This window comes from Diabrotica undecimpunctata, chromosome 5, assembly GCF_040954645.1.
Source record: "Diabrotica undecimpunctata isolate CICGRU chromosome 5, icDiaUnde3, whole genome shotgun sequence".
Classification (NCBI taxonomy): domain Eukaryota; kingdom Metazoa; phylum Arthropoda; class Insecta; order Coleoptera; family Chrysomelidae; genus Diabrotica; species Diabrotica undecimpunctata.
Genome location: NC_092807.1, coordinates 22787934 through 22812506, shown reverse-complemented (window position 1 = coordinate 22812506; position 24573 = coordinate 22787934). Strand labels below are relative to the sequence as shown.

General features: G+C 34.5%; 1 protein-coding gene across 1 annotated transcript in view; it reads right to left on the bottom strand.

Moving 5' to 3' along the window:
* LOC140441174 (uncharacterized) overlaps positions 1-24573 on the bottom strand; it is a 97556-nt gene that overhangs the window by 36989 nt on the left and 35994 nt on the right. The window contains exon 2 of the mRNA XM_072531655.1: positions 58-92. Within this exon, the coding sequence (XP_072387756.1) occupies positions 58-88 (31 nt within the window). The 5' untranslated portion in view covers positions 89-92. The remainder of the gene's footprint in view (positions 1-57; positions 93-24573) is intronic.

Below are 24573 nucleotides of genomic sequence, written 5' to 3'. Positions count from 1 at the left end.
GCCTATGAAACCTTAAATTGTAAATAAACAACCTAAATACGCCATATAATTACTTACCATAAATAGCTTTCCATCTAACGGGAGGCATGTTTCTAGAAAAAAAAAAACAAAAATTAGTCTATTAAAAATACACAAAGACAAAATAAAAAAAATATTTCATTGCTTCTCAGTGCAAAGAAAATGATTTATTGTTCATACATTCAACTAAATTCATGAGATCATCCCCATACGAAATTTTTTAATCTTAGTTCTAACGATGTTATGAATTTTTCTGTATTCCATATCGTTCTTGTTTTTGAATTTCCTTATTTCTTCCAATGTTTCTAACATTTCTTTTGTTCTTACGTAATATTTAATTTAGTTAAATTTAAATATTATGTTTATTAAAACTACATTAATAAATGTTTAACGTTTTCATTTCCACTCCGGAAATGGTCCTCAAAAAGATAATTTTAAAAATTCTGCGATAATGTATAAACAAGTTGTTATTAGGATATGTCTTTTTAAAATTAGAGGGTTTTCAGACGAGGATTCTGTATGCGAGATACTGTATGCGAGATACAGAATTTGCGATGGCTACTGTATCGGATTCACGGGCATGCTCGTCAGTATGAAAATAGTAGCAGTGTAGTGCGGTTATATTTTTGGTTTATGGATGTAGAAGAGTATTTTATGCTGTGGTACATATTTAATAAAAAGAAACTGAAAAGACGACGTAATTTGTGGGTTCATCCTATTGTAGAATTAAGAATTAAGATTTATTGCAAGATCCATCGAAGTTTTTTAATTATTTTCGAATGTCTGTGAAGTCGTTTGAAGAACTTCATAAAATTTTGGAAATTCAGTTGAGTAAAAAAGACACAACTATGCGTAAAAGTATTTCGTCAAAAGAACGGCTTTCTGTGACTTTAAGTTAAAGTTAAAGTCTATGACTTAAATTTAAAATAAATCTGTGTACTTATCTCCAATTTGTAAATTGTTTACCTCACCCTAAATAAAAAATGACCGTATTCCTTTCACAATAATGTAGTTTTATATTCGTTAAATAATCAAAATTTCAATTAGCAAACTTTTAAAACGAAACTGTATACGTATGAAACAAAATACCTATGTATTTATAATAAAAACATGTTTATTTCTTACCATATTCATTTTGCTGTACTGCAGTCATGGCCTCAAAATTGTCGCACATTTGCTTAGAAATTTCGACCCAGCACTGCTGCTTTTTATTTCTATTGCAGTAATCTGGCGATGCTGTATCCCATAGACAGGGATTTGATTGTACCAAACAAATAAATTTGTCATTATCAAATACAGCACGCTCCATTATTTAACTATATTCAGAAAACACCTTCTTTCTTTCGTTTCTCATTCACAATTATTCGACAGAAAATCGCGCGTCTATGGAATGTGGTGCAAAAGTATTCGTGTCTGAAAGCGTTCATTTAATGTAATGTTTCTTCTGTATCTGGCAATCTGGCATACGCATTCAGTCGTCGGCGACAGGAAGGTCCGAGATACTGAATTCGGTATCTCGCATACTGCATCTCTCGCGCGTCCCGTGTGAAAAGCTTTATTTGAGTCTATGTAATATCTGCGTCTCGGATACGCGTATCTCGGATAAAGTATCCTCGTCTGAAAGGGGGCTTAGGTTGACATACAACAGAATGCTTATGGCTGAAAAAAATCTGAGGGTGGTGTTCTCACTGTAGGAATATCAAATTCTGACTGTTCTGTGTGTTTTTCTGTGTTATATGTTTGTGTAATGTATATTAGTTGTGGTTACGTAACATAAGTTTTGTAACATAGATTTATTTTTGTGTATTGTGTGTTGCATATATATATATATATATATATATATATATATATATATATATATATATATATATATATATATATATATATTGTGTATAAATTGAAGATGATATTTGTCCTACTTCCTGTTACTCCGTTATTCTTGGTATATTCTTGTTATATATCTTATCTTTTAGTATTTTCAACCAAAGCTTACTACATTTTGCTGATGAGTTTACTACATATTTTTATTCCTCGTAGGATGAGGGCTGCTTCTCTGGATTTTCTCTTGTTCATGTATATTTCTTTTATAATTATTGATGCATCTTTCCATTGTACTCTCTGCTTGTTGTCCCAGGCATGTCTGCATATCTGGGATTGTCGAAGTCTCTGTTCTTGATGTATGTTTCATGCTCATTTATCTCACGTAGAACTTGGGTAAATTATCATTTTGTTTCTCTAATTTGGTCGTAGCTCCTTTGTCAGGCCATGGAGCTGGAATGTGTACATTGTACACGCGTGCACCCTATCCTCCATGCTATAGTATGCTGGACGAGCCATACAGCCTGTAGTCAACACCCCGAAGTATGAGCGGGAATACAAAGTGTAACAATACTCATACGCTTATGAAACACACCTGGCGCATCATAAGGGCCTTCACATTTTACTCTTTTTCAACTAGTCTTAAGTAAAATGTCTTTAATCTTTTCTATCAGCCTCTCTTGGCTCTCTTGTTTCTTCCGACCCCGAATGGCTATTAGGTTTCCGAGGGCAGACGGATCACTATATTTCTTTCTACTACATACTCTTCTACAAACAAAGTGAGTGTAGCCAGACATGGCGATAGCTTGGACAGTGGCAGGTGGCTGTTCCAAAACTGATCACGCGGCGACAATGATAGCCACAGAAACGGCACATATACAGCTGTGCAAAAGGCAATGGGAAATCACTGCACTATTTCCTAAGAGAATTTCTTCCCGTTACGATGACAATTTCAGTAAGTGAAGATGGGATGTGTAGCAACCCGACTCACGCTTGGCCCCATCTCGGTTCCGGGTCGGATGATGTGAAATATGCTACCGGCTACTAAGGTGTGAGAGACCAGGTCTTCTTCTTCTTCTTCTTCGTCTAGCCATTCACGTCCACATCTGAACACAAGCCTCTTCAAGTCTTCCTTTCCATTGTTTTTTATTGTACGCTACTTGTAGCCAATTTTTCCCGGCAGTCCTTTTCAGATCATCTGTCCATCTCATAGGAGGTCTGCCTCTGGGTCTTTTGTGTTGGTATGGTCTCCAGGTTAAAATTGATCTGTGCCATTTGTTTAGATAGCTCCTAGCTACATGTCCAGCGTATTCCCATTTCAACTTTAATGATTTTTGCACCACATCGGTGACTTGGTGAAACATGGATAAGACAGAAAACCAAAGTCACCGATGTGGAGAGACCAGGTACCTGGTAGAAATTGTGCGACTAAATCCAAATTTTCACTCAATTTAAGAAAATGTCAGCGAATTGGTACATGGAACGTCCAGAGACGTTCCATGTACCAATAATAGTCGTAATAATTGTACCCTCTAAACTGAACGACTGCTTAATTGGATATAATACTGTTGATGATAGGATAATATTCATTAATGAGAATACTCACCAATAACCTACACCTTGTCCAGATATACGATCCTACAACAGCTGTACAAGAAGAAAACATGAACAAGTTCTATGGTCGTCTAGAAGAAAGTGTTAGCGCTATTCTGAATAATGAACTAATCATAATTTTAGGAGACTTTAAAGGCCAAATAAGGTCATCTAATGAAAATATTGAATGAGTGCTGGGCAAAAATGGACTGGGACAGAGAAATGAGAATGGCGACCGTCTAGTGGAGTTCTGTGAAGAACAACATCTTACAATTACAAACACGTTCTATCACATCATCCACGGCGATTATACAGATGGCGCAGCCCAGATGGAGGAACAAGAAATTAAATAGACTACATTCTAATAAGATCAACATGGAAGTCGTCGGCCATCAACTGTAAAACATATCCTAGCGCAGACTGTGGAAGCGATCATCAACTCATCGTATTAAACGGTCGACTTCGTTTTAAAGTCCCCAACAGAAAACCCCTAAGAAAAGTCATGTCTCTAAATCCATCAAAAATCAATGACCTCCAACAAAACCTAGAAGAAGCTCTTTCTTTAGACCAAGTAGATAGTGACCCTGAGAGCACTTGGATCTATCTCAAAGATAAGGTAATCGAGGCTGCAAAAACTGTGAGGCAGCGGTTTCCACGGGCCGTAAGCCGTGGATATCCGATGACACGTGGACTGTGATTCAAGGCGGAAAAGAACATAAAACTAGATACGGAACAAACGATACAGAGCGTTATCGAAAGAAATCAGAAAACAAAAGACAAAGCTGATTACATTTATCAAATATGCAAAGAGATATAGGAACATGGCTGTCGAAATAAACCAAGGGATTTATTTCAAAAGATCAAACTCCTTACCAGAGAATTTAAATCTCAAAGGTGGTGTGCAAAAGATAAGGAAAATAATCCAAAGTAAAAGTAAAGTTCGTGTAACCTTTTGGCTAAGGTCTGGTGTTAGATTTTTCAGATAACATGACTTAACGACTACTTTCGTAGCCGGCTTTACGTGTCCTCCGAAGCACGGTGGCAGCTCAGTTAAATTAGAAATTGAAAATTTTGTCGGTGCCGAGATGGTAATCCAAAGACCGATACTGACGAAATATTGAAAACATGGCGAAACTACTGTGGCAAGCTATATAAAAAGAACGAGGTACCAGCAGAAAATCAATGGTCCTCTGACTACCCTAGAGAACCTACTGTCTTACTCGCTGAAGTCAAAGATGCAATTAAATCGCTAAAGGGAAACAAATCCCCAGGCATTGATTCAATACCAGGTAAAATACTACAGTTACTACGTTACAAAGGATTACGTATCATAAGGAATTCAGGAAAATGGCCATCTGATTGGCGTACCTCAATTTATATCCTGCTACACAAAAAAGGAACTACTACCAGATGTGAAAACTACCGCACACTGTCTCTAATAACCCATGCTAGTAAAATCTTGTTGCATATTATCAAAAACAGATTAAAAACCTATCTATATTACCAAATACCTCAGGAACAAGCGGAGTTTGTAGTAAAAGGTAAAGGTACACGGTAACAAATCCTGAACCTGAGAAAACTCGTTGAAAAGTCTAGAGAATTTCAAGAAACTATAATTATATACTTCGTTGACTACCAAAAGGCATTTGATTGTCTAAGCTGGATAAATATGTGATCCATTTACATAGAAATGGTCATACCAATGCACCTGGTGACACGTATTAAAAATCTGTATCAGTCCAATAAAGCAACAGTATGCCTAGATTAGAAGGTCTCAACCAATTCAAGACCGAGAGAGGTGTTAGACAAAGAAGCGTGTTGTCAACTGACTTATTCAACATTTATGGTGAACATGTCATGAGGATGGCTTTAGATAGACGGGCCGGTGTATTAAAAGTGGCTGGTAGGAAAATCTCCAATTTCAGTTTTGCTGATGACACTATGTTTAATCTTCTGCGAAGAGTTGAGTACATGAAAGCAATAAAGTTGGTCTGAAAATCAATAAAGCTAAGAAAAAAATAATGGTGGTCGACAGATTTCACACTATTCAACTAACTAACATGTTAAAGGAATACCAGATATTGGACAGTTTTATCTATCTCGGGTCCAGTATAACTAACGATGGTAACTGTGACGCAGAAGTACGGAGGCGTATTGGTATGGCAAAAAATGCAATGAGTCGCCTAACTAAAGTTTGGAAAGACAGATCTATCTCTCAAAATATTGAGATGAAACTGGTGAATGCACTTGTATTCTCAATATTTCTATACGGGGCAGAGACTTGGACTCTTCGCGGACGCAAGCGCCAAAAAATTGATGCCTTTGAAATGTGGTGCTGGAAAAAAATGCCTTGAACAAGTCATAGGACAAACGTTTTCATTCTAAACCAACTCGAGCTTAAAAAAAAGACTGTCTACAATATGTCTGCAATGTATTCTGTAATTTTTCGGTCACGTGGTTTGCAGAGGCGATGATAGTTTGGAGAGGTTAATTGATTTTGGAAACGTTTCGGGGAGAAGATGAAGAGGGAGATCACCAAGTAGATATTCTGACCAAATTAAGAAGTCAGCTGGAAAGTCATTCTGCGAAGCTCTTGGAGCAGCTGAAGATAGAGACCAATGGAGAAAAAGTGTTAGGAATATTGGAAGAAATCACGATCCTCAGTAATGGGGAAACAACAAGAGAGAGAGAGAGAGATAATTTGGTTACAGGATTTCACTTAATTACCAAATTATAAGAACAGTCACAATGGGCCACAGCGAAACAACAACAGCGACAAAATAAGCGGCGTTATAAATATTCATTAGAAAATATAACGGAAAGAGTTTAAAATCATTATTTTGTTAATCAATTACTAAAGAAAAACTTATCTAACCAACATTTGTTTTTAGTTTTCGAGCATTTTTGTTAAAATTGTATTTTTAATCAATACTCAGTTTTTCGTAATAATTTATTGCCAAGGTGGTAAAAAAGTGAAATCTCCCATCAACTGTTGTTATATAACCGAAGAAGAGAATTCAATGATGCCAAACATAAACAACAATGTGGCCGTGAAGGTAAATAGATCGTAAACAAATATCGTGTCTAACCGTTTAACTATGATGGATATGCGATTGTTTTTCAAGTAAGTAAGTGAGCAATAAATAGACCAAGACTTAAATCAATAGAAAAAAACGGTTAAGTATATTTTTTGTAATATTGTGTGACAATTAAAATTAAACATCCAGTAAAACACTAGAAATCTTAACGAATTTTTAGTAATTAACGTTTTGTACTGAAAATAAATATCGATAAAAAATTGGATCCTATTGGTTATTTGCTGATACGTTTGCTATATGGAAATAGAAATGTTTAAACTGATTTAGATTGATTGATTTACTCACTTTAAAAACATTGGTTAATATATCTCATATAAAATGGATATGTGCAACATGATATGAATCAGAGCTGAATAGTCTGATGAGTGGTGCTAATCAACCTTTATTCATTATTCCTTAAAAAGATCACCACCTTTAGCAGCAAAAAAAAAAGATTCCAGTAATTACAGAACCATTGCTCTTATTTCCCATGTAAGCAAAATCCTGCCACATATAATCAATGAATGACTAAAGAACTTTCTACTTCTAGGGATAGCAGAACGCGTGAGCAGATATTGAACACCAGGCAGATAATAGAAAAACCAAGAGAACACAATATACCAATGCTATTCTATTTCGTAGATTATACAAAGGCTTTCGATTCAGTAAAATAGGTTCCCTCCCGTCTGGAGTAAAATGGAAAATATGGAAGTGCCTAACCACCTAGTTAACCTAATAAGAAATCTGTGTTATAAAAACTTAGACATAGTTAAAGTACACAAATTATATTCAAATGTTTCAAATAAAAGTTTATGGTCGGTATGTACCTTACGTGAGATTGAGTGAGAAACACCTATTTAAAAAGACAGAGGTATATTAGGTCCGCCCATTATATCGTCGAAATAGCATTAGTGGAACTAAGAAAAGAGGAGAAGTTCAACGTTGTAAAACTTATGAGTTTTATTTGACCTGTTGTCTTTTTAGTTGTTGTTTTTTGTTTTAAATTTGCCACAATTTTCCTTTACAATAAATTTAATTTAACATTTTGATTTCCACTTCGGAAATCGTTTTATGTAAATAAAATTTATTAATGTTTCGTATTTTAAGTACGATTTCCGAATTGGAAATCTAAACATCAAAATAAGCTTATTTTAAAGTCATATTGTGCCTTATTCGCAATAAAAATAATAAACTGCAATATCAAACCACAATAAAAAACCTTCTTACAAAATTATTTGGCAACATCGAGCTCTTAAACTAAGGACACTGAACTACGAACTGTGTTCGTAGTTCTCTGACTGTAGTAACGAGAAAAACAGTAGAGGTGAGTCGTTGACGTTTTTATCGTTAATGAAACTGAACTGTTTTTCGTAAACAAGTAACAAGTTGAAAAACTAATTAAAATATTTAAGCGAGTACATAAACAAACATGCTTTCTTGAATCAAAGAAAAATATACTGAAATACTTTCAACGGCTTTTCAAATTTGCTGTAGTTGATTTATAATTAAGTTTTTCTTTGCATACAGCCTTCTCACTGTTAATGTCTTTCTCAAAGTGATGCCATAAAATACTAACATCTTTACGCAGAGACATGTATATTCTGAATATATAATGGGGGAAGTACTTAGATGAATAGGATAGAGGAATTACTATAGGAGGCAGAAAAATTATGTCCTGGACAGAACACAGGACCAACCTGTTAATTCTGGAAGAGCTTAATATAAAAGACAGACTACAGACTATTAAAAAAAGTAAACCAAGCATACCTAAATTACTTAGCACATAGCTAGAAGAACGGGAACTGTGGTGTTGGATATAGATAAATAAATTAAATATTTTAAATTTACTAGTTATTATGTTGTGTTAGCTTTTTGTTTTAAGGCAGTAGCAAAAATACAACCACATAGTCAACACGTGTTTTATTTGTTCATCAAATCTCCATTTTTGTTTCACAATTCTATAATAAATCAACAGGTTATGTGTCCAGACGATTAAGTGAGAGATTTTCTATTCGTTCAAGTAGAGCGTGTTCAATTCATTAAAAAGTTAGTCGATTAATTGTGTCGAAAATGGCTGTAAACTATCTCGCAATTGTGCCGCGTTTAACCGGTAGGGACAATTACCAGGACTGGTCGTTCGCGGTTGAGAATGTCTTCGTTCTAGAAGGGTTATCGAAGTGCCAAAGTTAAAGCTAAGTTTATATTGACTTTAGATCCATCCTTATATTTGCATGAATGAATGGATATGAAAGAAGCTTACACGGCGAAAGATGTACGGGATACGCTGAAAAAATTATTCGAAGACTAAGGTTTTTTGAGGAAAATAGGCTTGCTCATATCGCTACGCTTGGAAAACTGCGATGTCATGGAATCATACGTTAATCAAGTGATGGAAACAGCTTAGAAGTTGAATAGGACTGGTTTCCAGATTGATGATACGTGGGTAGTTCGTTACTTTGGTATATGCTCATGATTCTAGCTATAGAGCATTCAGGAGTCGCTATACCCACCGACGAAATCAAATCTAAATTGCTAGATATGCAGATAGACGGCGCTAGCACTGGAAAGCAGAAAGCTTTTGCTACAAAGTCGAGTGAAGTCAGCCTAAGCATGTCAAGAACGTCAACAAGAAAAACAAGAGAAATGTAACCTGGTTTCGTTGTAAACAGAAAGGTCATTTTATAAATAAGTGTCCTAGTTTTAATAATAATGCATTTAGTGCAACATTTTTGTTGGAAAATGGAAAATTTAAATATGATGTTGATAATAAGATATTGAGGCAAGCATAAATAATATATCATATCCTGATCTGACAACAATTCTTTTATCTGTTTCTCAACTGATAAAAATGGAAACGATGTTATATTTAACAATGCAGGTTGCAAAATATACAGTGAAAATGGAATAACTGGAACAGCTGCTTTGATAGACAATATACATCGCTTAAATTTTGAAGTACCCATTGAACAGAAAGTTTTTATGGTAACTACCATTAATAGTGAAACACGTCACAAAAGATTTGGTCATATAAATTATAAAGATTTAACTCTAATGAAAAATGGTTTAGCAAACGGTATAAATTGCAACAAGAATATAACAAATAATGATGTATGCAGAGTATGTTGAGAAGGAAAACAAACTAGACTCTGTTTAGGTTCTAGAGGTAATAAAGCTAATGCTGGCTTGGAGATTATCTATGCTGACTTATGTAGACCGATGGAGATAACTTCTTTAGGAGGTTCTAGACGTTTCTTTATCATTCAGGATGATTTTAATAAGTTATCTTTTGTTTATTTCCAAAAAAGGAAAGATGAAACTTTTCGAAATTTTCAGAATTTTAAATCTTTAGTAGAAAAACAGAAGGATACTAAAATAAAGATTTTGAGGACCGATGCAGGTGGTGAATTTTGTAGTAATATTTTTGTAGTAAGTAAAATTTCCTAACAAATAATGGAATCATTCACCAAAAGTCAAATCCTTATTCTCCACAACAAAATGGCGCTGTAGAAAGATTAAACAGATCAATAGTGGATAACGCTAGGTGTCTTTTGTTTGACTCTGATCTAGAAAGATTTTTTGGGCCTAAGCCGTGAACACTGCTGTCTACTTAAGAAATCGTAAAACTGTAACTGAAATTGTAACTGGTGTGACTAACACTCCGATAGAAATTTGGACCAACAAAAAACCTGAAGTTAGTCATCTAAGAATCTTTGGATCTGAAGTAATCTGAACGAAGCTGTGCTGTCATGGTGCCATGACGTTATAACTCTGGTGAACAACATTCATAATATTAAATTTTTACGGCATTTCCTATCTCCTTGCCACTAAACGTGACTTGCAACTTGGGATAGCGAGTACGGATTTACGACTACAAGCGTTTATAGCCGATGCCAACCGAAGTTAGGAGAGCTGGCGTGTATGCGGATATACCTAGGCCTATTTTAAATATTTAGATGCTTGGGACGAAAACTAACTAATATTCAGAAATTTGGGCAAATCGAATAGGCTTGTGCAAAATAGTTCCAAAAGATCAGGCATCTACATCGACATCAAGGGACCTAAAGAAAAAGGAGTGTTACACGTATTTATAACTACTTCGTTATTTCTCCAAAGTATCGACCTTAAGTAACTATTTAAAACTATAGTAAAATTCATTAAGCGATGCAGGGAGATGTAAACATTACCACGTGTAAATACTTGTTGTTGTTTTTACAGTTCTAAAAAGTTTCATAATAATTCATAAATATTATATATATATATATATATATATATATATATATATATATATATATATACAATTATATAATTATTAATATGTCATGACTCGTCACTGTTAAATTATCTAAGTCTAAAAATTTTGGAGAATGCATATGTAGGTACTATAAATATGTCATCAGAACTAAACGTAAAGTCAAGCAATGAGGCATGCAAGTCATAGGTTTAATGATAACTCACCGGTAAAACATGACGGCAAACAAATTCAACAAATTGTTTCTCATATATTAGTTTTTTCGTTACCGTTAAGTTTGGCAGGAAAGCGCTGTTGCCAAATAAAAACATATGTATTTATTACAACAGCTACCGGCCAAACCATGCCATCATGAATTGCCATCAATCAATGCCAGCACTTGCCATCGTGAATTGGTGTCAGCATATAAACATTAAGTTTGTTTTTCCAGTTCACTGCTAAAATATTGTCTTTGGTGCTCAAATCCTAATAAATTGTCTCGCACTGATGTAGCACTGTATAAACTGTTAATAAATCTGATACTATTCCAATTTCACCATCACACAGCACAAACATTTTTACTCCAAATCGGTGTCTTTTCGAGGGGATATATCTAAAAAAGGAGATATGTCTAAAAAGGAGTCTGTCATGCTCTGCTGGATTTACATTGTCGACGAAGTGTAAATATCGAAGTAGTTGAAGAATGCAATCTCTGGTCATATATTTTGTAAAAAAGTCCGTTTTTATCAATTAATCTGTTGTCCAGAAGTTTTTTCAATATTCGGTAAAATGTGGTTTTCGAAAAATTTGGCAAATCAGGGTCCTCGTTCACCTGCTTTAAAACCTTATCAACGGTGGGTATTTCGTTGCTCATAAAAAAATTATGAATCAGCCTTCTAATGGCATTTTTGTCAAAATCATCAATTTTGTCAAACTTTTTTTTCCGGGTCAGACATACTTTTGGTCCAGCGAATTGATGATTCGTTTTGTATTCCTTTATCACCGTAAACACACTTCTATCACAAACTCCAACTTTATTAGCCACTTTTTTCACAATATCTTCAACCACTAACCCGGGATTTTCTTGTCTTTCACATTTAAAAACATTTAAAATGATTTCTTTAACTTCAACACTAAGAGGGCTTCTTTTACTTCGTTTTCGAGGAGGACTCCATGTATTTTCAACCAATTCATCAGCAGAATCAGTGGATGACATTTTTGGTTTCAATATCAGTTATTGAAATACATGGTTATTGTTACACTAATCACAATCACGTATAGTTGTTAGTATTAAATAGTTTTAAATCGCACAACAAATAATTGCTAATTCAACATTAACAGCATAAATATAATTTATTGTCCTTTAACCACCAAGATGACTAAAAATATACTCACAAATCGATTCAAATTACAAAATTTCAATACCAAAATAAAATACCTACTTAAATCGTGTCCGAACCTGTATGAGTTCCGACGACGTCGGCAGTAACGAAATAAAGATGCACATTTCGGTTAGTTTTTAAATATTCTTGAAGAACTGTTACTTGCATGTATGCATAAAATATTCAATAATTTTATAAATCGGATTATTTTTTTACTTACTATGTATTCAGTGATAAAAATAATGTATATATTATGCAATAAATACTAATAGTTGAGAAAATAAAAAAATTAATACAGTGTCATAATTATACTGTTACTTATCGGAACGAGTAGACTCATTTGGAACATCTTTAACAATCATCTGTTAAATTTATCTTTGTTTATACGCCCTGCATCGCTCAATGAAAGTAGGTATAGTAGTTTTTGCAACAACTACCTGTAATATTTACCATCAACACGAACTTCAAACGAATAAGATCCCAAAGACATTTTTGTTTTTATATCATTTCATCTTATACTGTCTTTAACAAAAGATTCTGGCCTATACTTGTCATGTTTGTTGTTATATTTAAATATATAAATTATTTAACTTTCTATGTTTACGCGGTCAATGATGAGCACCGATTTAAACAATTTCTAAGATAGAATAGAAACTAAGAAAGCATATCAGTTGTTCGTTTATATGTTGCAAAATATTTTTATTTTCCTAATTAAATATGCCGAAATAAAAATAGTTTATTACACGAACATGGTCAGTAACGCTAGTAATTGCAGATAATCCACAATTTAAAATAAGTCCGATATAAACATGAATTATTGTACTTTTAATATAAATAGAGATTTTGAAACGGCATTTATTGCTTATTAATTCTTTTCTATTGTTATTAGTGTTTGCACACAAGCCTCATTTATGATTAAATTATTGTATCATGCGAATAAGATAAATTGTTACAAAGTATGAAAAAAGGAAAGTGGGCAATTTTAGTAAATATAAAATGACTTATCGTTAGCCTGAACAAAAGAAATTAGATTACAAAATAACTTTTAAATAAATATTACGTTTATATGGGCGTAAGTCGCAAATTGATTGTAATGAAAATTACATTTTTAACTAATATTTGACGTTTAGACTTCCACTTCGGAAATCGTTTTCAAAAAAAGATTATTTTAAAAAATTCTGCCAAAATGTATAATCAGTGGCGGACTAAGGCTGAAGCGGACACTAGGCAACATTGTAATTCCGGGACTATTTTTCAGTCATAACTAAAGCTCGGATTATAAGCAAAATGCCTTTTTTGCCTATTATAATTGTTTTTTGCACTTTTTGCCTTTTTTCGTAAATTCCGCCTATTTGTGCCTTTTTTAAAATTTCATGGTACTACCCATGATATTATTCTATTACTAAACCATTCTATAATAAAATTTTGAATCAATAATAAAATATCAATGGTTTGTTTATATAACAGATTTCTAGGAAAATGTACCTGATCGAGACTTGAGGGTTAACTATTTGGAAATCCCTAAGCTTTATTAGTTTATTATCAGTTGTACAGTCGGTTACTGTATCAGAGTTTAGTCACAAATTGCTATATCCTAGTTTAGTTTTGTTGCGTATACCGAAAAGCAAAGAACACGTTTTAAAACGTTTTAGACATTTGTGTGAAAAGATGACATCTAAATTAAGGCTATGGATCGCACCTTATTCGGAACTTTCTCTAGAAGGAGATGGAGCATTTTGTAAACCATGCGGCAAATCGGTAAGTTTCATTTTTTCTCTTTTTTTTCTCGTCCCACAACATAACTAAATTCTAAAGCGGTTTTAGAATTCTAATTATTTTTTTTAAATTCTCAGATTTCAAGTAGAAAAAAGTACTTGATTGACCAGCATTGTGGAACCCCACTTCATAAACGTAATTTGGAAAAATTAAATTCCTCTAAGTTAGCCCAAATATCTCTGCGGGATAATTTAAGCAGTTCAAAAAAGAAAGGAGGAAGACGCATTTAAATTTGATTTATGCCAGATGATGATTGCATCCAACATTCCTCTATATAAAGTTAATATAACCTTAGTTTTAAATGCTTTTTCGAAAAATATCTTAATAAATCCTTATCGGACGAGAGTACATTGAGAAAACATACTGTGGAAAAATGTTATGTGGAATGTATTTCAAAAATTAAGCGGGAGTTAGAGGGCAATTTTTTGTATATTATCGTGGATGAAACGACAGATGTATGCGGCAGGTATATAGCTAATTTAATGATTGAAATTTTGAACGAAAACTTTGCGAGAAAACCTTATTTAGTTGCCGTTAAAGAATTGGAAAAAACAAACAATTTAACAATAAGTCGATTTATACAAGATAGTTTAACAAACCTCTTTTTACCCTACGCTATACCAGTGAATAAAATAGTTTTAATGCTTTCAGATACTGCGGCATATATGTTAAAAGCTGCTGTTAATTTAAAGATTTTTTATCCTAATTTAATTCATTGCACTTGTGTAGCCCTCGGGGTAAATAGAATTGCTGAAGAAATAAGAAATCTGTTTCCGTTGGTAAATATTTTTATAAATTTTATAAAAAAAGTTTTTGTAAAGGCTCCGTTGAGGGTGCAAATATATAAAGAAAGACTTCCCGGTGTCCCTTTGCCACCTAAACCAGTAATTACAAGGTGGGGAACCTGGCTCGAAGCAGTTTTTTTTACTTTGAACACTGCAATGAAATAGAATTAGTTATGTCAGAATTTGATGATTATATTTCCGAAGCCATTCGAGATGCAAAAAAAATATTAAAAAATCCAAAATTGAAACAGGAACTCGCTTATATCAATGACAATTATAAATTAATAGTAACCACAATTACCTTATTAGAAAAACAAGAGATAAATTTATGTGAGTCAGTAAAATTAATAAATAATTTAAAGACGAAAATTAAATCGGCACCTGGAAGTAACGGTGAATTAATTAAAAAAAAAAATGAAATATGTTTTCGACAAGAATGAAGGTTTTTCGTTTTTATCTAATGTTGCTAAAGTTTTGAATGGGACATTTTTCGAGGAATTTCAAATTATGCCAGATTTATTATCCGCTCTGAAATATGCTCCAATTACATCTGTCGATGTCGAACGTTCGTTTTCAATGTACAAATTAATTTTAAGTGATCGAAGACATAGTTTTAAGACCGAAAATATTGAAAAACATTTAGTTGTTTCTATTAATGATAAAATTTTAAGTGGTTACAATGTTTAATTATTAATTTACAGTTATTTAGTTTCTAGTTTATTTATACTAATGTTATGATTATGATGTGTAAATATACCTGCCTTAAGTTAATATTACGTTAATTCACTTTGTACAATAAATAATAAGTTATATTCCTTTATTGCCTATATTTTGCCTAAATGTTAATATTCCTGCCTTTTTTAATAAAAATCTTTACCTATATAGGCGCCTTTTTCTTCAATTTTTGTTGCCTATAAATCCGAGCTTTAGTCATAACGCATACACACACACACACACACACACACACACACACACACACATATATATATATATATATATATATATATATATATATATATATAATGGCTATGACTAGCAATGCTAGAAATGAGAATACCAAGAAACAGACCACAGGTAAACATAGGAAACAGAAGATCGATGCCATTTAGTATAACATCAGGACTTAGACAAGGAGGCCCCTTATCACCGTTGCTATTTAATTTAGCTTTAGAATATACAATAAGTGATATATCGACAGAACTGACAATATATACATACTCACAATATAACAACATGGTAATAAGAGGGATATGCGAATCGAGGATCAAAACTATTGTTGGGCTTTGCTGATGATCTAGATGCAGTCGCTTATTTTACAAGAGACGTGAGATAGGTGTTTTCACAACTCGATGAGAAAACTCGGTAGTCTGGGTTTTCGAATAAATGAAGAGAAGACGAAAATACATGGTAGTAACCAAAAATCCAAGACCAAGAGTTACGTAGAACATAACTATTGATGACCACAACTTCGAAGTAGTAAAAGAGTTTAAATATCTGGGGACGGTACTCACAGATGACAAACACATAGAAAAAGAGGTCTCAGCAAGGATATCTGCGGGAAATAGAGCATTATTCTCCCTATCATCAAGATCTAAGCTGCTAAAAACAAAATCTAAATTAAGACTGTACAAGTCAATTATTCGCCCAGTTGTTACAGCTGGAAGTAAAACATAGACTCTACATCAGCCGGAAATAAATAAGCTAAGGTTCTTAGAATGATATTTGGACCCTAAAGAGATGAATTGACAGGAGAGTGGAGAAGGCGCCGCAATGCTGAATTGGTGACTCTCTATGGTACTGAAAACATCGTCAGACATGAAAAAGCTAACCGGATAAGATAGGTAGATCATGTGGTAAGATTATGTGGTAAGATCAGAGGAAGACAGAGTGCTAAAGAGAGTGGTTTTTGAGAGACCAAACGGTAGAAGATCAGTAGGACGTCCCAGAAAAAAATGGAAGGATGAAGTTGAAGCTGCTTAATCTAGGATTGGGGTACAACAATGAGAAATGGAAGCGCAACATCGTAGAAGATAAAGGGCTATAGTGGATGTGATGAAAACTCACCCCTAATTGTAAACCCATTTAAGAAGAAGATACTATGAATCATAAAAACTTTTATTTAAAATTCCTTTATAAAATAATTGATGGATTCGACCGTTCTTCTTCTTCCTATGCCGTCCCCATTAACGGAGCTTGGCGACCACATTTCTAAAAGTTTCTCTGTCTTTTGCAACGTGGAATAATTCGTCTACAGTCATGTTTGTCCAGTCTCGAATATTTCGCAGCCATGACTTCCTCTTTCTACCTATTCTCTTTTTGCCATCGACTCTACCCTGCATGATGACCTGCAGAAGACTATCTTTATCATTCCTTAGTATGTGTCCAAGGTATGCAGATTTGCGTACTTTTATTGTTCTCAACAATTTTTTGTCTCGACCCACTCTTCTCAGCACTTCCTCATTGGTGACCCTGGCAGTCCATGGAATTCTCAACATTCTCCGGTATATCTAAAGTTCAAAGCCTTCAAGCTTCTTAACTATTTGCGCTCTTAACGTCCATGTTTCAACCATAAATTTGGTCTTATCTGTCTTGATGTGGAGTCCCATTTGAATGCATTCACTATTTATTACATCTAGTAAAGTTTGTAGTTCTTATATACTCTCAACCATAATTACCGAGTCATCTGCAAATTTTATGGTGTTTACGATTTCTCCACCAATTCTTTTTCCCTCTTTTCTTTCCCATAAGGCTTTTCTGAATGTGAACTGTGAGTATACGTTGAAAAGCGTCGGAGACAAGACGCATCCTTGCCTGACCCCCCTCGCAATCGGTATATTATTTGTTTCTATATCGTTCACCTTTACTAATGCTTTCTGGTTCCAGTATTATATATATTCAGAGATTCTACAGTATTCACTGCCTTCCATTGCTCAACCGTTTCCATCTCTCTCTGTTGTTCCATTCTCCATCGTTTAGGCCTCTCTTACTCATGGCGTCGTCTACTTTGTTCCTCCAGGACTTTCGGGGTCGTCCTCTTTTCCTACTTCCAATGGGACTCCATTCGGTTATTCTCTTTATCCATCTGCTGTCACTAGTTCTTCTTACATGTCCATACCACTTTAGTTTTTTTTGTTCTATGTATGTTAGTATGTCTGTTTCTATTGATGTTTTTTGTTCCAGTATATAGCCTTAATAAACTCAATGTCTTTTTTGTCTAAATTGATGTTTTTTAATTCATCTATTAACTTCATATGCTCTACTCGGTCAAAGGCCTTCCTAAAGTCTGCATTCATATGCACTCTTGTTATATTCCCGACATTTCTGCAGAAGTACCGTCAACGCAAATAATGCCTCTCTTGTACCCATGCCTCCTCTGAAGCCAAACTGCGTTTAATCTATCTGCTCCTCCAGCAGATAGATTAATCTTCTCACATTAGACCGTTACTTGATGGAAATTTATTTTATGTAACAATAAAACACTGAAAACTTTGTTTTCAAAACTTCCACAAGATTTAATATAAAATCTTAACACTACAGCTGTTTCGGCTGATTGCCTTTCTCAAGTGATCTATTTTTGGCATGTGTTTACACTTTATAGTCTTTAATGAAATAGGTTGAGGAGGGGAGAACTGTTTGTCTCAAGTTGGTCATTCAGAATTATATCTGTGTTTTTTAATTTGTTAATTTCCATAGATTCTAACAAGGATAGCTTAAGGCCTTTATTTTGAATGTGAAGAGTTTGAAGTTCGTCATTAAAAGAATGATTATGATCTAGAAGGTGAAGTGCGAATGTGGAATCTGTTTTTCTATTATTGAAAGCCCTTTTATGTTCTGCTATTCGTTTATTAAAATTTCTACCAGTTTGACCAATGTAAGTTTTTGGGCAGTCGCCACATTCGTCGTCGTCACTTGAGAAAGGCAATCAGCCGAAACAGCTGTAGTGATAAGAATTTAAAATAAATTTTGTGGAAGTTTTGAAAACAAAGTTTTCAGTCGATTATAAAGTTAGATATATATATTCTAAAATTCACATAACGTTTTATCCATCAAATAAGTCCATTATCAGTGTAGTTACCAGGTATGCATACTGGACGCCACTAAATATATGGGTAAAAACCCTTTAAATGATGTTAACTTTGTTAATTAATACATATTTGTTGTTTTTGTTTTAAATTTAACATTCAAATTCTCATAGTTGTGTTTATGGCCACATCGATACAGGGGAAATATATTTTCTTACCTTATAAAAGTCTTAAATTCATGTTTCAGTTCTGCTATGTTTAAATCTTGTTCAGAATATTTTAATTCCTCAATTGAAGATTTACTAACATCACTATCATGAAAAATTGTTTTGAATTTATTGTTAATATTTTTATATATACTAAGTGACATAGAAATCCGAACACCCAGTTTAAATGATTTTATTTCAATAAAATTTGGTGTAATTTATTTATCTTATTGAAAAAAACAAGTGATTAAGTTTTTAGCCTTATCAGTTGGAGATTCCGGTTTTTATACTTTTTGTTTTTAAATTCACTAACAATCTAAAAATGAATATTTCAGCCGCAGTAAAGATCCAAATTTGGCGGATTGTGGTTCTTGACATTCTTTACGATTGGTTACGATGCCTAGAGTACGGAGACCTCTACGATTTCGTCAACTTAGTGAGTTTGATAGGGGCCGTATAATGGGACTTCGGGAAGCTGGACTTTCTTTTCGGGAAGTTGCAGTTAGAGTGCAAAGAAGTGTAGACACCGTGGTTAGGTGTTGTCAGGTATTGCTTCAAGAAGGCCGTACGCAAAGTGCAAGGGACACTGGACGCCGTCGTAGAACAACAGACCGTGAAGATCGCCGCCTAAGATTATTGGTCTTAAGAGACCGTTTCTCCACTACCAGCTCCATTGCAAATGAATGGTTTGCAGAACACGGAAGACCTATTGGCATGCGAAGTGTTTACCGACAAATGAGAAGTTTTGGCGTGTTTTCATACCGACCACAATGGGTCCTCCCTTTAACTACAGAACACTGCCGTAATCGCCTTCAGTAGTGCAGAGAACGGTCACTCTGGAATCAGGAATGGAACAGTATTGTCTTTAGTGACGAGTCTCGATTTTGTTTAGGCATGCACGATGGTCGAGCGAGAGTTAGAAGGCGACGTGGTGAAAGGGGGAATCCACAGTTTTTTGTTGAAAGACATGTTCATCACACTGTTGGAGTTATGGTTTGGGGTGCTATAGCTTATGGTTCCAGGTCACCCTTAATCTTCATCAGAGGTAACATGAACGCGCAGCGTTATATCCAAGAAGTTCTAGAACCCCACCTTTTACCCTATCTTGACACCCTGGCAAATCCAACTTTCCAACAAGATAATGCCTGACCACATGTTGCAAGAGTTACAATAGACTTCTTTCAACATAATGATGTCACATTGTTAGCGTGGCTACCAAGATATCCCGACGTATCCCCAATTGAGCACGTGTGGGATATGATGGGAGGAGATTGCTCAATTTGCAACGTCCTCCTCAGACTCTACAAGCACTTCGAGAGGAGTTGGTGGTTGCCTGGAATGAGATACCACAAGAGGACATTGACCACCTGATCAGAAGCATGCCTAGGCGCGTTGGAGAATGCGTAACACATCGGGGTGCATCCACACATCATTAGATAAGATAAAAGGGCTTTAAAGCAATGCAATCATTTTGAAATTTTAATCATTTACTTATTATGCTTCATTAAGTACTTATACAAAATTTTATTAAAATAAAATCATTTAAACTGGATGTTCGGATTTCTATGTCACTTAGTATATTATATTACAAACAGAAAAGAAATAATCAAAGACATCGAAGTACTCAACAAATTTTCAATAGAAAGCGACCATAGATTAATCCGAGCTAAGTTACTATTAAATCTCAAATTGGAAAGAAGAAAGATGATCCTAAAAACAAGAAAAAAGAAATGGATTCCTCCATATAACAACGACCTGTATGAAGATACACTAACCAGATATATACAAGACTTGCAAGATGAAATATAAGATGTAGATCAAGCAAATGATGTCATAATGAATGCTCTAAAAGAAACGGAAAGGGAGTGCTGCCCAACCGTTCTGATCCATAAAGAAGAACTAAGCCAAAATACCAAAGAGCTAATAGATAAAAGAAGACAGCTGATGGAAAAATACGGCTCCAACTACACAACAATGAAGAAATTAAATAAAGATATCCACCGGTCAATCCGAAAAGATGTAAGAGAAAACAATACAAGAGAAATAACTAAAATAATTCAAGAAAACAAAAGTTTAAAAGTTTTGAGGCGAAATACGAACAACATAGACAACAAAAATATGTACAAAATAAAAAACAGACATGAAAACATTACTACTGATAGAAGCAAAATGCTTGAGGTTGTCGAATCCCTTTATCGCGAAATGTATGAAAGCACCGACGAAATGCAAGATCAGCCCCCGCCCAAAATTACAAACCAAAGATCAGAATTAATACCAGAAATAACTCCATACGAAATCAAAACGGCACTTTTAGAAATTAAAAATAACAAATCCCCTGGCGATGACGGAGTAACCAAAAATTTTTTGATTAGGGCCGTGAGCGAATACTGTGAAGCTATTTTCTTGTGGGATCTTAATTTATTTTTTATTTTTTTTATAAACTTATATTTTGGCTTATTCCCAACGAAAATAGTAATTGCCTTGAGTAAAGAGTATATTCAATTGTTAATTTAATGTGTACACCTCTAATGTATTTTTTAATTATATATTTCGTATTGTACCAAACAGTACAAGTTACTAATTTATCGTGGCAGAATGGATCAAGAAATCTTCTTCTTCTTAAGGTACCGTGCATTTTTGCGTAGGCGTCCACCGTACCTCGTCTTGTCAGGTGAGATGTTAAATAGTCAGGATTAAATAATTCTGTTTTTAGCAGCATTGCGAAGCATTTCATAGCTATGGATTCCTGTCCATTGTCGAATATTGCGCAGCCATGACATTTTTTTACGTCCCAGACCTCTCCTACCCTCTATCTTCCCTTCGAGTATCAGTTGCTGATAAGTATATCTTTCTCCTCGTAATATGTGTCCCAAGTATGCAGTCTTCTTACTTTTTACATAACTAAAAAGCTAAAGAAATCTAAAGCTATTAAAAATAGAAGATTTAATAACATATACTTCTTTTTACTAAAAGAAAACGAAAAAAAAAAATAAAGGAATATTTATGATTTTTAAAATATAAACGGATTAGCTTGTTATTGTTATAGTAAGTTGACTAAACACGGTCTAGACTTGATTATATCTGATGAAAGTTATGAAAGGAAAGAAAAGAAAAATTTCTGTTTGGCCTAATTGTAATTGATTCGAATAGAACCGCATTACATTCTTATTGGCAATCGATGCGTAGTATTGGAGCATCTCGAATTTAATCACTGTTATTAAATTTCCGTGAAATTAATAAAATTCTCGATATCAGACTCTAGTAAGATCCATTTGACCGAATTTCTTTTGTTTAAGAAAGTTACATTTGGATGATTTTCGAAGTTTTTGTAAAGCGATAATCGATCTTGTAGTAATTCGTCATTTATTTGATCATTTCGAACCATATACAGAAATGTTTATTTTTTAAGTAAAATACTGGAATTACTGTTTTCAAAAATTTCATAAAATTATTAGCACAATGTCGAAAAATGTTCAGGCATCTTTCTTTTTATAATCTATAAAACATGGAAAACTATGAATAGGATAAGAACGGGGGTCGCTCCAGTAAAATCAAACATGGCAAAATGGGGAAAAATATATATAAATGATGCGAACTGTGACTGTGGAGAAACACAGAATATGGAACATCTTACATGCAGAAACTGTCCTCATCGATGTACCCTCGAAGATTTGTGGCTCGCCAACAAAGACGGTACCGACGTAGCCCGATACTGGGCCGAAATTTTATGAATGACATGTCCGGACAGGATAAAGTAAAGTAAGTTTTAATATAAAAAACGCACAACGAATACAGGGGTAATATAACATAAGGATAGGCAGTAAGAGCAGTCATCCTTTGTGATGATCCCAAAAACAGCTAATGCCACAAAATGCAATGAACACCGCTTAATCAGTTTAATGAGTCACTTGCTGAAACTCTTCCATAGGATATTACACTCAAGAATGTACAAGATACTAGAAGAACTTAGCGGGTCAACACAATTCGGTTTTAAGGGAGGACTAGGAACAAGAGAGGCAATTTTATGTTTGAACACCTTTACAAAACTGTTTAGATCAACGAAAAGATGTCTACCTCACCTTCATCGACTACGAGAAGGCATTTGACAATGTTAAACATGATATCATGATGGAACTACTACATAGGGCCAACATTGACCAGAAGGAGATCAGAATTATTCAGAATCTATACTGGAACCAAATGGTAAAGGTGAGGATTGATCAAGACCAATATACGGATAATATACGGATGAATTTGAAATCCGGAAAGGTGTCTGCCAAGGCTGCATACTCTCTCCGATGCTTTATTTAGGAATTTATATGTTGAAAATATATTTGCGGAAGCATTAGAAGACACGGAATTAGGCATTAAGGTGAACGGCATACCAATTAGCAACCTACGCTATGCGGACGACACAGTGATTATAACTGATAATTTGGAATATCAGCAGTTATTACTTGATAGGGTGAATAGCATAGGTAACAAATATGGCCTCAAAATCAACATTTTGAAAACGAAATATATGGTCATTAGCAGAAACCCTCCAGAAAACCCGATAATATGCATAGGTGACGATCGCATAAAACGCGTGAAAACTTTTAAATACCTTGGCACCACAATCAATGACCAATCGGATCCACAGAGATAAAAACCAGAATACAAATGGCAAGAGAAGCTTTTGTGAAATTCAGACCTCTCCTATGTAATCAAAACCTAAATTTCGAAATACGCTACAGAATGGTCAAGTGCTACATATGGTCCATCTTGCTTTATGGCATGGAAACGTGGACTTTGAAAAAACATCTATCAACAAACTTGAAGCATTTGAAATGTGGTCATTGAGAAGAATGATGCGCATACCTTGGGTGGATAGAGTTCGAAACGATGACGACCTTAAGAGAGCCGGCGTGGAAAGAGAACTCTTTGAATTAATTAAAAAACGCAAGATTGGTTACCTTGGGCACATATTGAGAGGAGCAAAATATGAAATACCACAGTTAATCCTACAAGGGAAGATCGAAGGTAGGAGAGGAGCCGGCTGCAAACAATTTCCTGGTTAAGGAATATTAAAGAATGGACAGGAATACACAATACAGGCGAGGTGTGTCACGCCGCCAAGCACAGAATTCTAGTAATGAGATAGTCGCCTACGCACTTTGGTGTATGGCATGTTAAGAAGAAGAAGGCAGTAAGACGTCCGTGTGGATGTTGTGTCTATCGTCGGTCGCGTTTTCAGTTGGTGTATAGGGGAATGCCCTAACCGGTCTTAAGACAGGCTAGATGAGAAATAAAATATCTCCCGTGAGTTTTCGAGTTCACGGGTTCCTGAACACTGTCCCTTCAGGTTAGAGGTTGGGCTAGAAGCCAATAACCTGTTCCTGTTGTTCCTTCTGTCAACTTACGACTACGACTCTGCAAACGAAAAATGGAACTGAGATTGGGAACTTGGAATACTCAAAACTTGTACCGAGCTGAAGCACTTTAGTTGACTTTAAAGAATAAGTTGACCATGGTTGAATAGTGTTGTGGGATTTTCTTAACCGTATAGTATTTGGATCATCTGAGCTAATTTGTATCCACACTGACTGAGTTATTTTGCACTTTGGATCTTTCTATACTACATTTTCTGCGTTGATAAATTTTTTAATAAATGTTTGATGCATGTAGA